This window comes from Euprymna scolopes, chromosome 31 (genome assembly GCF_053919585.1).
Source record: "Euprymna scolopes isolate OS-2025 chromosome 31, ASM5391958v1, whole genome shotgun sequence".
NCBI classification, from domain to species: Eukaryota; Metazoa; Mollusca; class Cephalopoda; order Sepiida; family Sepiolidae; genus Euprymna; species Euprymna scolopes.
The window spans coordinates 14,535,703-14,553,202 of record NC_136512.1 but is presented as its reverse complement, the minus strand read 5'-3'; the positions used below and the strand labels follow the sequence as shown (position 1 = coordinate 14,553,202).

The 17,500-nt window shown below is 34.1% G+C and overlaps 1 protein-coding gene across 1 annotated transcript in view; it reads left to right on the top strand.

Annotated features, from left to right (window-relative positions):
* LOC145255639 (trans-L-3-hydroxyproline dehydratase-like) overlaps window positions 1–17,500 on the top strand; it is a 31,449-nt gene that overhangs the window by 9,500 nt on the left and 4,449 nt on the right. The window contains exons 2-4 of the mRNA XM_080114170.1: window positions 3,053–3,213; window positions 7,389–7,541; window positions 14,608–14,759. Coding sequence (XP_079970296.1) covers window positions 3,053–3,213; window positions 7,389–7,541; window positions 14,608–14,759 — 466 coding nt within the window. The remainder of the gene's footprint in view (window positions 1–3,052; window positions 3,214–7,388; window positions 7,542–14,607; window positions 14,760–17,500) is intronic.

Here is a 17,500-nt window from a genome sequence, read left to right as displayed (position 1 = left end):
TTTTCAGAATTTAAATATAACCACTAAATTTATATATTGCTCTATTCTTAAATATTGAGCTTCTCCTTTTTGGCTAGGATCGCCCTGAAAGTATTACTTCAAGTAATATCTATCAGGATTTTTCATTTGATTTCTAATCATTGTCTTACCTCGATTATATATATATATATATATATATATATATATATATATATATATATATATACATTAGTTTATTAGCTGGTTGGATGACTGTGTCCCTTGTCGAGATAAAGTAGCAAGACTTTGCTAAGTTGGCAGAGTGCTTACCTCGCATGCAAGAGGCTTGGGTTTCGAATCCCGGGTTCAGATATGTGTAACTGAGGAGGCCAAATGAGGGCAAAACTCAAGTCTTGGACTTCTGGTTCTTGGCTGTCATGGCTCTTGTGGGCTGTGACGTTGTTTGGCTGTGGAAATAATTATATGTATATATATATATATATATATATATATATATATATATATATATATATATAAGAAGGGAGGTAGAAATGACTGATTGAAATATAAATAACCCAAGAAAGGAAAAAAATGGAGATAAAATGTAACTGTAAAATACTAGTACCTTCTTGGCCTTTGTTTTTGAAACAATGGATACCTCTTATAATAGTATTTGCATATGTAACTGAGAAGCAAGTGTTGCACAATCCTCAACCACACCTCTCATGAATTAATGCTACTTGATTCCAATGGCAAGAAGAAGTCCATGAGAACTGGAAACAATGCCAAGATAAATGAAAAGCATATTTTGGCTCAAACAAAAATTTATCGATCGAAATAAGCACCATCAGAATCAACACACTTTTGCCTACTTCTGCCAGAAATGTAAAAATGCTGAGGTTGCTCCAATTCTCTTTAAACTCTTCAACAAGTGCCTTCTTTTCTGACTTCTAGAAAACTGCTTCTGCATTTTGGCTAAAGAACTGACTCATTAAATTATCACCCTCTTAGCCTCCTCCCTCTTTTCACTAAAATACTTGAGTCCATAATTAACCAAGCTCTCGTCCACCATCTTATAGTTGCTAAATTTCTGTCTGACCATCAATATGGATTAAGGTAAGCCCGTTCTATTGAAGATATTCTAACTGTAATCTCTGAACGTATATACAATGCACTGGATAAGGCAGGGGAGGGGGGGCAGTAGCCCGAGGTATATCTAAAGCTTTTGACGGTATGGCACGATGGTATTCTCATAAACAGTAGATCCTATGGTATTACTGGACGAATATTTAATATAATTAAATCGTTCTTAAATAAGAGAAGAATCCAGGTTGTTCTAGATGGTTGTATGTCTAAACAATATGACATAAATGCGGGAGTACCTCAGGGGTATATCCTTGAACCCTTATTATTCCTGATATTCGTAAATGACCTCCCTAATAAAATAGTCTCTCAGATGGGCATATTTACAGATAACACCACGCTCTATAGCAAGCATGAGAGCAAAACGAATGAACACATATCCCAAGCAATGGCAGAAACCCCAGAGGAAGACTTTCAGTCTGTAGTGGAATGGGGTCCAAAATAGATGGTAACGTTCAATACTGCCAAGACTAAACTTGTTTCCTTCCTTCTCAACTACCAATAGCTATGGCTAAAGATACATTACCTGAAAGTACTTCATTCAAACTTCTCGGCTAACATTCACAGGGAACATAAGTTGGAACAGATACATCAGGTGCATTGCCAAGGCTGCTGCGAGGAAGTTGGGCTCTCTCTACCGTGCTAGAAAGTTACTTACGCCTGAAAGTATCCTGTACCTCTACAAAGCCACCATTCGCCCATATATGGAGTATTATTGTCACATTTGTGCTGGTGCCTCTGCTACAAGTCTCTCACTTCTGGACAGGGCTCAAAAGAGAGTCGGCAACCTGATAGGTTCTGATTTGTCATCTAAGCTTCAATGTCTGTCCTATAGACGAAATGTTGCATCCCTCTGTCTGTTTTACAAGTATTTTAATGGTGGATGCTCCATCAAACTACAAGCCCTTGTACCCCTCGACATAAATACCCCTGTCAACCCGACTAGCCGTAAAGTCCCACCCCTACCCAGTAGAAATCCCTAGAGGTAAGAAAGCTTTGTACTCTAATAGTTTCTTCCCCAGAACTGGTAGACTCTTGGAATTCCCTTCTGGACCTCTGCTTCCCCAACTGTACTGACATGCAAAAGTTCAAATGTAATGTGAACAAACATTTTGCTGCTCAACTCCCTACATAGTATCCCTGCAACTTATCACTCTGATAGTAGCCCCCTACATCAAAGTGGCACTGTGCCTTGTTTAGGGTGAAAATGTAATTTGAAAAAAAAAAAAAAAAAACATGACTAAGTAATAGCCTGACATACTTTACAATCGTATTTTGCTTGCATTGAGGATTGAACCGTCAACCTTCAGAAGAATGTAACTTAAAACTGAATTTAACCAAGTACTTTATCCACTACGCCATCATTGTATAGAGCAGGAATGTTTAAAAATGATGTTGTCCATAAAAGAATATCACTATGTTTAGTGATATTATTTTATACAAGAAAATCTGCTTGACATTGCCCAAGAAGCATAATAGTAATATTGCAGAATATCCTGGATAGTGAGTATCTCAGACGCACTGAGGACTGAACCGTCAACCTCCAGAAGAGTGTAATTTACAACTGAATTTTACCAAACACTTTATCCACTATGCCAAAGATTCTGGCGGACAATTCTACTATGAATTTTAAGAGCTTTAATTTTTATTTTTAGATGTACAATCTTACTATTTGTCACTAGTTTGATAAAAAGATTCCCCAGTTCGGCAAGATATACCTGAAGGTCAGAGGCTACATCGACCGAAATGTTGTGAAAATAACACTCAAAATGAGAACAGCAGTCTGAAGAATCGCAATAATGCAAATAATCTTAAAAATTCAGAAAACTTAGCATTGGTAGCTTAGTCGATAATAATTACAAAATCATTTTTTTTTTTTTTAAAGATAAAATAACAAAAAAATTATAAAATGCAGACATTATTTTAAAAGAAATGTTTATTATTTTCTCAGGTACGCAGTAGACAAAGGATATGTGAAGACCCTTTCTTCTCCAGAAACGGTTGTGAATATTCAATGTCCGTGCGGATTGGTTAAGGCTTTTGTATCATATAATAACGGTAAAAGTGGCGCTGTCCGATTCCACAGTGTTCCAGCTTATGTACACTCTGCAGGTAAGAAAATCTAAAATTCACTAGCCTATCTGTGACCTGTTGAGTCAGTATTTGTTATATATATATATATATATATATATATATATATATATATATATATATATATATATATATTAGTGTTGGGCCGAATTATCGGAATTTGGAATCGGAAAAATCAACAAATTTGAGGGTATCGGAATTAGTATTGGAATCAAAAAAATTGATGCCGGTTTTCCGATGCCAAAACAATTCTTTTAATTGTCTTTTTTTTTTTATTTGATTTTATTTAAAAATATCTTCCATTGCTGGTAATAATGATAAAATAATAAATATTGCCTTATTTTAAAATACCAGTAAAGTTAAAATCGATAGATCATCCTACACAAGTGTAAATTTACGTTTAGGAAAATATATGCATATTTAACATGTGCTTTTTTTTTTTTACAGAAATTGGTAAAAATAACAACTCTATAGTTAAATATTTAGAGATTTATAAAGAATCGAAATCGGTAATTGTATCGGAATCGGTAATTTACTATGGAATCGGTAATTGTATTGGAATTGGTAAAAATATTGGAATCGTCCCAATATATATATATATATATATAGTCATCCACATACAGCACTGTTTCGCTATTTCACAGCTTATCAGTGCAGTTAGACAAGCAACTACCTCAAGCCAGGATTGAAACCCGATCGCCTAAACGACAGTCGGAGCTTCTAACCATTGCGCTATACAGCTGTTGCTATGCAGACAGTGAATTAACAATGTTTTGACATTGTCCAAATACCTAAGCTCAATTTGTTTACATTAGGCACCGCCAAAACTGGGGGGGCAGGTCAGTACTTTTTGACGGACCGTCTTTTTAAAAATCTACCAAAAATCAGGTAATTATCCGATCAATACGAAATTTTCAGCGATTGTTAGGAGAAGAATGAACTTTATAACAGTGTACTTATTTTTCATAAACGATATTTATATATATATATTTTTTTTGCTTACAACCCCCCCCCCCTTGTTTTGAAGTGGGAACAAATATGCTTAAAATAATCATCTGAAACTGAACAAAACATATTGTGTTGTTGTAAAGGACAGAATTATAGATTCAAAAAAAAAAAAAAAAAAAACTTGTTTGCATACCTTATTTTTACGTCTGAATATCAGAACTTCGATTGTGTTTAATTATCCCGCTTTTGAGTTTTGAAGTGTGAAATTCGGTGAATATGTTAAGTAAAATAATTAATTTAAGTTAAGCAAAACAAAAAAAAATTTTTTTTAATATTTATACGAAAAAAGCCATTTAAAAATTTTTGATAAATAAATTAACAATTTTTTTTTAGTGAGCCGAATAATGCATGACCATTATTAAACAGGGCATGCTATGAATAATCGATACAAAAAAAAAATTCGATAAATATTGTGCCCTTTGTGTTAAAAATAGCATCATTTTTTCGATCCCGTTTGAAAACGTTTGCCGCCTTTCGACTACGGTGGACCAAACGCGCTGAAATAATTTTTTTTTATTCTGCTTTAAATTGCCCCCCCCCCATTTTGGGGAGCCTGGCCGCCACACACATACACATTAAAAACCAAACTCATACAAATGGTCACCCATCTGGTACTGGCCAGCCTCAGCTTTATAATACATTGAAATTTTCGTCACTGAAAAATAAGTTTTTTTGGCCTGTTTGGTCTTCCATAGTTTTCTTATTATCAAACGAAAACGTAAACAGAGTCGATCTGAACTCTACGTTGACGCGAAATATCTGGTTACCTATATGAATAAGTGGAATTATTTGAAATTCAGGTACTTATATTATAATATTTTTGCATATTCTCTTAGAAAATCATCCTAAATCTTAGTTAGACAATAAATAAATAAATTAATTATTTCAAAAACCCTTTTTTTTTTAATATTTAAATACGTTTTTTGTGCAAGACAAAAAATGTCAATTGTTAACTTTTTGGGAAAATTTAACATTTAAAATTGAATTAAAAATAGTAGAAAAAGTTTTACATTATTCTGTTTTCTATATGATAAAATTCAGAGTTTTATCTTTCTGGAAAAAAAAAAGTTACTCAGAAATAATGGATTTTAATAAATGTAATTTAGTTTTAAAAAACAACAACAACTTGATTTTGCGGCCATTTTTGGCGGTGCCTAGTTTACATTATATATATATATATTATCAAATATATGTTTTCTTAACTATGGCATTGTATCTCTGCAAAGTCACCATTCATCCATGCATGGAATATGGTTACCACATCTGAGCTAGAGCATTTACTACTAGTGTCTCCCTTTTAGACAAAGTCTAAAAAAATGTCTCCAACCTAATAGGTCTCGCACTACCAACCAAGTTCCAATCCTTGCTCTGTGGTACTATCAGCGCCCCCCCCCCCATCACCACCACCAGGTGTTAGAAAGTGTTGAGGGAGAAAGAGAAAACAAAATATGTCAAAAGAAAGGGGAGAAATGGATTTATTGGCAGAACAATGACTAGGAAATTGTTCACAAAGACACACAAAAGGAAGCTGAAATGGAATAGTTGGCCTGTATATGGCAGTGAATGAGATAAAAGGACCAGATACATATGTTGTATTACGAAGTGGATTTGATATTATAAAACATGTCATATGTTATATGTTGGGTCTGATATTTTGTTAACGATATTTTCTTATAACAATGTTAATTACCCAACACATAGTTAGAGTCAAGTTACACACAGTTTTGGAAGTGTCAACGAGTTTTGCAACAGTTCATGATGTTAGTTGGTGGACAGTCTTGGGTTTGTGACAGTTGACAACAGTTGAGGAGAGTTGCGAGTTGAACAGTTTAATGTAAGCTGTGGCTCAAAATAGATGCAGAAATGAATTGATCAACCAATTGACACCAAAGAAACCTTGATAGATGTCGACCTTAGCATGTAGAGGTTCGATAGTTATCACAGTCTTTTCACTGCAATGTTGCATTTCTAAAGTTTTTAATTTGAATTTTTTCTTTTTGTGTGTGTGTGTGTGTGTGTGTGTGTGTGTGTGTGTGTGTGTGTGTGTGTGTGTGTGTGTGTGTGTGTGTGTGTGTGCGTGCAACAACAACACCCTATGTCTTGTTTTGGGTTAAAAAGAGTAAAAAAAATATTTTGTAAACCATGGTTGCCACTTTTCTTGTTTTATTTTTCCTTTCATATTTTTTTAAGGTTCTCTGGCTCTCATGCGTATTCCTCCAAAACAGAAACCATGTAAAAGCACCTTTAGGAAAAGAAAATCTTATGTTCTGCATCCTAATTATAAATTTATGAACACAAAAAAAAAAAAAAAAATGACAAAAACCTCTTTAAAACAAAACAACGAAAAGGTTTATTTCAATATAAGAAGTAGATCGGTCAGGATGAAACAAGTTGTTTCTTCAGCGAGCGCTAAATGGGTCGTCAGCTTCTAGGGTGAGGGTTAATGAGTTGTTATGTCTGGTGGACAGTGGTAAGTGAGAGAGAGGAAGAAAGATCTGTATTGCTCGCCGGTTGGGTTCTCTCTGCTAGCTGGCTATAGTTCCCAAAAAGGATTAAAGAGGTTCCTGAGAGGACAAATGATTTAATGTGTCCTGCCAACTGATTGGTTAGTGTGTGTCTGAATCACTCAGCAGGGAGCAGAGTATTGATTCACGAAAGAAAATAGATTATTACGAGCGAGGAAGGGGAGGGGGTCGGCTTTGCCCGGTTGTAAAATATGCTTAAATATGATATTTTAATATGTCCAGATTTCGTATATATTATTATAGAATCGCGATTTCAAAAGTAAAAAAAAAAGTAATCAGTTAGAATCGAAACCAAAAGAAAAACTGGAGCATTCAAAGCTGGTGACGTTACCACTGTAGCAACGTGACATGCATATGAGCTGATTAAAAATAAACTAAGATGAATGTACAAAATGGATAACGATTGTTTCAATTTTGACCTCTTTTTGACTCCTCAGAAACTATTTAACCGGCTAAAGACCTATAAAAGAACAGTTCATAAAAAATCCAATCATTTGAGCTCCCTAGCGCTGCTCTGCGACTTTTAGTTTCAGAAGAGATAGATTTTGAAAATATGGAGACAGACAGACAAACAAAGTGAGTTTTATAAATTAGATTTTGTTTACTGTTACAAGTCCATTCATCTGAAACAGTATAATCATTATTGATCTTTTATATTTGCAGATATCAAGGTGGGTGTACCAAAGTTTGGCGTGATTACCCTGGACATTAGCTATGGTGGTGCTTTCTATGCCATCTTGCCTGCCAGTCGTCTTGGACTTGATTTGAAAACTACAACCCTACAAGACTTGGTATCCGCTGCTACTGCTGTAACAGGTAACACATTCTTGAAATCAGCAAGCATGGCTTCAGGGTTGTTTGGTGATTGAAATGACCTTTATTTTTTAAATAAAGGTTAGAATCAGTGACAACCATTAAAACATGTCAAGAAAGCGTATAAAAATACCAATCAAGTTTTAGAAGATTTAAGCCCCTCCCACCACCACCATTTGATAAAGGGGTCTTATCTTAAGCTACATTATGGAGATTTGAAACACCATAACACTTGATTATGTGGTCTTATCTTAAAATATATTACGGAGATTTGGCATTAGCTATGATGTTGTTTTCTATGCCATGCTACCTACCAGACGTCTTGATTTGAAAACTACAGTACTTAGTATCCGCTGTTAGCACTATAACAGGTAACATATTCTTGACATCGGCAAACATGGCTTCAGGGTTGCTTGGAGATTGAAATGATCTTTATTTTTTTAAATAAAAGTTAAAATCAATGATGACCATTAAAACATGTTAAGAAAGCATATAAAAATATCAATCGAGTTTTAGAAGATTTACCCCCCCCCATCATTTGATAAAGAGCTTTGACCTCGAAATATATTATGAAAATTTAAAATACTCAACATTTGATAACGAGGTCTTATCTTAAAATATATTATGGATATTTGAAACACTCACCATTCTATCCTCTTTTTTTTTAAAGGGAAACAACGCTGATCTTAAAAACTCTGAAAAAAAAAAGAAAAAAAAAAAAACAATAGCTTTCAAGGGAGATAACTTTGTCCTCTCTACACCGTGTGGTTTGCTCATTTAAAAATAAATCACTTTATTTTTATCCGTGTTCTCAACACTGACATATTTTCATTTCTTGCATTGTGACGGCCTTCAATGACTCTCCTATTCCATGCAATACTTCACGGAAACTACATCTTGTTATCTATAATATAAATTTCACTTGTCTGTTTAAATGTATGCATGTATGTATGTATGTATGCCTCCTAAAACTTTCGACAGATTTTCACGAGATTGGTATCGCTTTGAAGCTCTAACTTTTGGATAACAAATATGAAAAAATTGGCTAAAAACATTAATTCCTTCACCCTCAAGTGGGCACTTTTCTATGGGGAGAGGTCGCTTTCTTCGCCAATATTTTTTGAAGTCATCCCCTCTTTTTGATTGACTAGCCTTAATTTAAACCTTCGCCACTTCCGGTTTGGTGATGGATGCAATGGCAAAGATGTCACGTTTTTTTTTTTCACATTCTGTTCCTCTTTGGCGGTATGGGTTCGAGCCTGCCTTCTACTACCACTTTCTTTTTTTTGTTCAACATACACCTCCAAACACCCAGGCAATGCTGGGCACCCTGGCTAGTTATATATGAATGCTGGTTAATCATCATAGATATGGGACATTACATATCCCCAAAGACAATGGAGTTCATGGCCAGTTGGCAGATCCATTTTGTGAAATTATTCGTTCATTAAATATTTCTTTCAGTAAACTGATCATATGAAATCATGTGAAATGAGGCTCCATCCTACTGAAACCACATGGTGAATTGCCAAACTAAGCTGAGCTAAAAATAACCAATAGTTACTAAATCTAAAATTAAAGAAAACAGAGTTGTCAATTTAAAATTCGCCACCTCTAAAACATTTTATATACAGGGTGCGACTTTAGGGAATAAAGTCTGTGTGCACATTAAACTATTGAAAACTTATTTTATGTTTACAACAGGAATCATCTGTAAAAAGAATTTGATTTGGAAACAATTCATTTCAAAATTGAACACGGACTTTATGGACATCCTATCTCTTTCTCTCTCTCTCTCTCTATCTCTCTCTCTCTCTCTCTCTCTCTATATATATATATATATATATATATATATATATATATATATATATATATATATATATATAATATATATATATATATATATGTATATATATATATATATATATAAAGGCTAATTGTGTGTTAGTGTGGGCATATTTTTGTGTATGTCCTCCAAAGGCTTTTTTCTGGGAGGGGGGGGGGGTCGGGCTAGTTACTGTTTCTAAGAACCTTTTATATGCTACATAGATTATAATATCTACGATTTACGAAACAAGGTCGCGTGTATCTTTAATTTGAGAGACTTTTACATGCTGTTTTCACAATATTTCTTGGTCTAAGAGTGTTTGTTTGACTTTTCAGTACAAAAGCAAAACTGAATCCGTAGCATAAAACAGCTCCCTGGTACTCGTGACAGGGACGTCCAGAAAAGCAATGATGTTTATTCAATGTAGGGGAAACTCCTTATGTCAGACAATTGCTATTCATATGAACAATGGGAGCTGGTTTTCCCCAACATTTTCGAGAGAAACGCAGAAACAGGCTTGCAGCCAAAGGTAATTTAATTCCCATATGGCTTGATGTTTGACTTCATTAAATTCATGCACCTATCTTTTTAATCGCTAAATTAAAATGTTTTTCCTCTCCCTTCGTGGCCGAGCGGATAAGATACCAGTCCTTTTTTCCCCTTTCTTTTCCACCTTCGCGTCAAGGCTTCAGGTTCGAGCCTACCTTCCTACAAAACTTTTTTTTTCTTTTACACCTCCAAAACATCCACCCACTACTATATATATATATAAAAGGCAAAATGTGTGTGTGTTTGTTTGTTTCGCAAAAACTTCTGACAGCTGCATCGGAATGTGACAAAATTGGTATCATTTTAAAACTCGGTCTCTCGGATGACAAATATTGAAAAATTGGCCCAAAATATTAATTTCTTTACTCTCGACTGGGCAGTTTTCTACAAGGAAGGGTTGTTTTCTTTTCATTGACATTTTCGCAAGTCACCATCTCCATTGGATTGGCTACCCTTAATTCTAACGCTCGTGACTTCCAGTTTCACAATGGACGCATCAGCTAAGACGTTAGGTTTTTTTTTCACCTTCCTTTTCTCCTTTGCGTTAGGGGTTTGAACCTGCCTGCCTGCCTACTACCACTTTTTTTTTAACAGTCCACACAGGCTACCTACTCCCCCCCCCGCTACTACCACTTTTTTTTCAACAAAAACTTCACTATCACACGGGCAACACTGGGCACCTCCGCTTTATATATATATAAGAAGAGAGAAAGCCAAAATGAGAACCTTCATCCTCGGCTTAAAAATAAAAAGGCCGAGGATGAAGGTTCTCATTTTGGATTTCTCTCTTTTTTTTTTTTCACAAGGTGGTCACCACTTATCAAGGCCCAGAAGCCACTCAGGGATAAGGGTTATTGTAAGTACAGTACATTAGTGTGGAGATTTAATAAAGTGTCTACTTAAGGGGGGCGGTTCATCAGGAATTTGTTTACATTGGACTTGAAGACATCCAGGTTGCAGTCAGGTGGGAAGCAGGACGACGGAACAGAGTTCCACAAGCATGCAGTTCTAAGAAAGAAGCTTTGTTCATGGAATCTACGTTTTGATTTAGGCATAGATAAAGAGTGGGGAAAGTTCTTGACAGTGGATTCAGCTAGACGGGTGTTTTTCGTAAAAGATTGGAGAGGGGGGACCAGGGATTGGAGTTCAGAGGGATAGACTTCTCAAAAATCTGAGTATGCTTAAATATGTTTTAATTCATGCAGATTTCATATTTATTATTACGGAGCCAATTCTCTATTGAATATTATATATATATATATATATATATATATATATATATATATATATATATATATATATATATAAAATATTTATTCTTTTTCCCTTGATTAGTGTGTGTGTGTGTGTGTGTGTGTGTGTATTAACCAAGGAAAAAAGAATAAATAATTATCCAATGAAGAAAAAAAAAAAGCTTTATAAATTGTTCAAAACCAGTTAGATTAATTTATCCCTGACAATGACTCCTGAAGGATTGGAAAGAACTCGGACTTATGATAAATGTGGTGATTACATCAGCCAGTTCCCGCCAGAAGTGAAGACTGTTATTTATAAGAAATCAAAATTTATAAGAAATCAAATTTTATAAGAAATCAAAATTTATAAGAAATCAAAATTTATAAGGAATCAAAATTTATAAGGAATCAAAATTTATAAGAAATCAAAATTTATAAGAAATCAAAATTTATAAGAAATCAAAATTTATAAGGAATCAAAATTTATAAGGAATCAAAATTTATAAGAAATCAAAATTTATAAGAAATCAAAATTTATAAGAAATCAAAATTTATAAGAAATCAAAATTTATAAGAAATCAAAATTTATAAGGAATCAAAATTTATAAGGAATCAAAATTTATAAGAAATCAAAATTTATAAGAAATCAAAATTTATAAGGAATCAAAATTTATAAGGAATCAAAATTTATAAGGAATCAAAATTTATAAGAAATCAAAATTTATAAGAAATCAAAATTTATAAGGAATCAAAATTTATAAGGAATCAAAATTTATAAGGAATCAAAATTTATAAGGAATCAAAATTTATAAGAAATCAAAATTTATAAGAAATCAAAATTTATAAGAAATCAAAATTTATAAGGAATCAAAATTTATAAGGAATCAAAATTTATAAGGAATCAGAATTTCTAAGAAATCAAAATTTATAAGAAATCAAAATTTATAAGAAATCAAAATTTATAAGAAATCAAAATTTATAAGGAATCAAAATTTATAAGAAATCAAAATTTATAAGGAATCAAAATTTATAAGGAATCAAAATTTATAAGGAATCAAAATTTATAAGAAATCAAAATTTATAAGAAATCAAAATTTATAAGAAATCAAAATTTATAAGAAATGAAAATTTATAAGAAATCAAAATTTATAAGGAATCAAAATTTATAAGAAATCAAAATTTATAAGAAATCAAAATTTATAAGAAATCAAAATTTATAAGAAATCAAAATTTATAAGAAATCAAAATTTATAAGGAATCAAAATTTATAAGGAATCAAAATTTATAAGAAATCAAAATTTATAAGAAATCAAAATTTATAAGAAATCAAAATTTATAAGAAATGAAAATTTATAAGAAATCAAAATTTATAAGGAATCAAAATTTATAAGAAATCAAAATTTATAAGAAATCAAAATTTATAAGAAATCAAAATTTATAAGAAATCAAAATTTATAAGGAATCAAAATTTATAAGGAATCAAAATTTATAAGGAATCAAAATTTATAAGGAATCAAAATTTATAAGGAATCAAAATTTATAAGAAATCAGAATCAGGAATTTAGTACAGAATCGATTTGGGAAAAAAATTGGAATTGTCCCATAAAAATGACTTGGCTGCCATCAATTAGAATTGAAACCAATATATTTAAGGCTCCAGTCGCGATCCCTACTGTTTGAGTTATCAACAGATAGATAAGATTGAAAATTAAACCATTTCAAGATATGAGTGAATTTGCACATGGGCAAAAGTAATAGAAATATGTTGGTAAGTTGAAATGAAAATTTTGCATTCCAACTTGCCGACATATTTCTGTTGTGTTATTCATCCATCCAAACAAAGATTTTACTCATTATAAACCATTCTTGGTGTATGATTACTATTTCCTGTTAATTTCAGTGTTATGCCACCATTAGTTTAAGAGTTTATCGGTTAAATATTTTCACATAGAAGGCTTCCCTAAGTTTTAACAGACTATGGATACCCACGGTAAGGGAGTCTGCGCATGAAATTTTTGTGGCAAGAGTTGCACAATCTCCAACCACACCTCTCATGAGTCGACATTGTTGAATACCAGTCGCAAGTGGAGGTTCAGGACGACTGGAAACAATGTCAAGATAAGCCGAAAGCACATACAGCGCCTAGAATTCCCAAATGGTCACCCATCTGGTAATAGCCAGACTCAACATTGCTTAACTTCAGTGATCTGACGGGAACGAGTGTGTCAATGTAATTATGCCATATATAATTTTCACATAGACATACATACATACATACATGATGATTGCAACGTCTTGTCAAGCGAGTGCCACTTCCCCAGACACTTAAAGTCCATGAGCCCAAAAACGACTTCTATCGCCACAGGACCATTTTAATAGACAAACGCCTGAGGGAGTATCTATACACAGATGATGTTACAGAGTCTTAGCTTTGTACAACAGCTAAGTCTCTCTCTCTCTCTCTCTCTCTCTCTGTTCAAAACGTTGAGATCCAGCAACAAGCAAGAGCAAGATAGCCAGCAACAAGTTAAATTGCAGACCAGATTAATGTGGGTACTGGTCTCCCGCTTTATGGTTTTTTTAAATCAGAGATTTGCTTCTCCTAGAAAGGTTGCCTTCATCACGGCTTACGGGAGCCCTCTCCACCCCAACACACATATACATACACACAAACGCACACGGTGCTAGTTGGCTGTTGACTCCGAAAAAGGGTTCATTCGCCCTTTGGAAGGTCTTGTTTTTAATCCTTCAGGGAGACTAGCCACCCTCCTCACCAAACAAGTCTGGTGGGGGAATCAGTTTAGTCGCCGGTGACCCAACCATGAGGCAGGTAGTACTGGGTTACATGGTACCAGTAGCATATGACATGACCTGACATACATACATGCATATATACACCTACTGTTTTATTTCTATAGATTTAAATAATTCTCTCTCATAGACACTTCAAACAATTTACCCTGAATAAATGTAGTAATAACCTAGTGAATTCTTCAGAAGGAAACTAACATGCATTCTGGCGAATTAAAACATGCTTAATTATGTATGCATCTAATATTCCTGGTTATTTTCCTCTCCACAAGGACAACATAAGACACAAGGTCGCTTTTAATATCGGATACATTCAGCTCATCAAAAATGGGCACTCCGGATTGAACAAAAAATTTTAAATTGCCTTGGTCTAGAAGGATTTCTCCTTCACTAACAAAAGGCAGAATTATATCGATTTACACGTTTTTTATTTCCTTTCTTCTTTTTATAAACTATCCAGCCTGAGACGTTTCCTTTCTTTCTTATTTCTTTTTCAACTTTATTTTATATGAATATTAGCGTGAACATTGCAGAAGTATCAATTTTTTTCATCGTTTTTGACGGAGATAGTATACTTAGAATATAATACAAATGCCTTGTTACCATTTAAAATTATTGCACAATTCATCTTATTTTTCTACCGTAGACGCCGTGAAGAAACAAGAAAAGATAACTCATCCCGAGAGTCCAGACCTTGGTTTTCTGTACGGCACAATACTTACGGATGACCTTTCTAAGGTCACAAAGGGTCAAGAAGGTGTTACCACATGTAATATCTGTGTTTTTGCTCATAAAGAGGTGAGATTGACATTTGAATATTTACATCCGGGCATAGCAGTTGTGTCAGGATCATCATCATCATCATCGTAATCATCATCGTAATCATCATCATCATCAGTTTATCATCTGTTTTATGTGCTGGCATGTATTGGATGACTTTAAGAAACTGATTTCTCAAAAGTTACCTATCTCTGGCCGGGTCTTTATTTATCCCTCTTTCTCTCAAATCCTTCTTTGTCATTTCCTCCTGTGTTTTCGTTGGCCTTCCCTTGTGAACTGGTCTACATCTACTGACCTAAGAACCCTCAATTATTCTTTCAACATGACCAAACCATCAAAGTCTCCTGTTCTGCACATATCTTCCTATGCAGTCCTGATTTAATCTTCCTCTGAGGTTATCAGAACTAAGGCTGCCTTTAAGTCTAACCATTACACATCCATTGTAATCTCATCATCCAACACATGTCGTCAACCTTCACAAGCCAGGTTTCACTTCCATACATCATCACACTGCATACGCATACCTGATAGACTCTTCCCTAAGTCGACAGTTGTAACGCTCTGCTGGATTGTAATGGTAGAAGTTCCATGAACTTTACCCATCCACTCCTAACTCTCTCTCTCTCTCTCTCTCTATATATATATATATATATATATATATGTATATGTATATGTATATATATATATATATATATATATATATATATATATATAAACAGCAATATTATCTGTATGTGTTGTATTGTTGGTCCCGGAAAACGCCAGAGAGTAAACCAGATGATTATTATTATGATTGCTCAGTCAAGATGTTTTGTCAGCTAAATAATGTCGCAAGAATGTTAATGGAGTTAATTAATTTTATGTTAAAACAAATAGTTAAGAATTTTAGCTAACATAAACAAAATTCTCACAGAAGAGATGTTGCGAGTTTGTCGTTGCTTTATCGTTATTTTCATGGCAAGTGCTCGACTGAGCTTCAATCTATGGTCCCTCCCTCGCCAAACTTTCACAAGAAACACTCGTCTAGTTGAAAACACTATCAATAATTCCCCCCACTCTTTATCTGTGCCTAATCCTAAACGTAAATTTCATGAACAAAGCTTCTTTCTTAGAACTGCACGTCTGTGGAACTGTTTCCTGTTTTCTTGCTTTCCAGCTGACTACAATATGGTTGTCTTCAAGTCCAATGTAAACAAGTTTTTAATGAGCTGTTCCATTTAAGTTAACAAATTTACCGAATTTCCATTACTATCGATTACTATATTGTCCTTTTGACTACTGTACACACTTTAACCCTTATCCTCGAGTGGCCTCTGGGCCTTGATAAGTGGTGACGTCTTTGTAAAAAAAAAAAAATAAACAAAATTATGTGACAGCATCAGATGATGATTCTTGGGTTTTACGCTGCAGTGATGACGTAATTAGAAAGGAGAAGTTTGAGGATACACGTAGAGTCGGTTTGGGTTTGGCAATCGAGTTGAACAGATAAAGGGAGTATGTTACCAACGTGAAGTGTTGAAATTAATGTTTCAACTCGACGAATAAAAAAAAAAAAATCCGTCGTTCGTGCTAACGCGTACAAAAAATAACTTGGATTGCGTAAAGCAATCTTCTCTTGATTTCTCAACTCTTCTTCTTCTTCTTCTTCTTCTTCTTCTTCTTCTTCTTCTTCTTCTTCTTCTTCGTCGTCGTCGTCGTCGTCGTCGTCGTCGTCGTCGTCGTCGTCGTCGTCACAAAATCATGATTACATTCCGACCCTTTCACAAAAAAGACATCCTTATATACAGACTTTTAATTGCGACAGTACTACGATTTGCACGTCTTTCTTCCTTTCTCCTCTTTTCCTTGTACTGGACGGATTCCAGGTTCAAATGACAGTGGTTCTTGTGCACATCGTTTTTTAACCTCAGTATTGTTCAGTTCCGTTACACAACCAAGGTTGGGTAACAGACAGTCGTAATGGATCCTCTACGCAGAGAAAACTATCGGAGCAGAAGATAGCGAAAATGTACAATAAGGAAAGTGTACAACTTCCAAGTGGGGAAGATGTGAAATAAAAGTTGCATGAAATATGACCCGAGACTTAAGGGTTGTTCCTTGGAATGAATCTTCATTGCAGCTTTTGCAGATGCGTCAAACAAAACCCAAAGGTGCACAACGTATGCTTCCTCTATTGGTCCGATGTAAAACTCCTCAGAACTGTTATCTGTCCCTTTGTTGTTATAAAAACTGTCCTATTGTCAAATTCTTATTGTCTACATTTGTTATAAAAATATAATCATGGTTGATTAGACATCAAGATGTGATACAAACGAAGGCTAAAATGCAAATTTTTTAATATTCCAGGTAATGCTGACTGTATTAATTGGAAGGGTCCTATTCGTAGACTGAAAAAACTCTTGAAATATTGTTTTTTTTTTCCTAACTCACTAATGAAGCCCAAGTTTGTGCAAATTATTACCAAGACTGAGGGCTGAAACAATTGTATGCAATGTTGTGCTCAATAAAAGAAAAGCTTTCCAAAAATGAGTAAATACTTGTGTTGATATGTAGCATGAGTTGTACAGCGGCGCATCTCCAATCTCGCTCGTTGAACATTGTGTCATTTTCAGACATGATAGAAGGTTCCTATCGCTGTTGGAATTAGTACACAACTGGCTAACTAGTAGATGGTCTACAACAAAAAAAGAAAACCGATTTTAGTCAAATGGAAATGCAATTGTGTCGTCTGTTCTAGTGCGATAATTTTATCTTTCCAC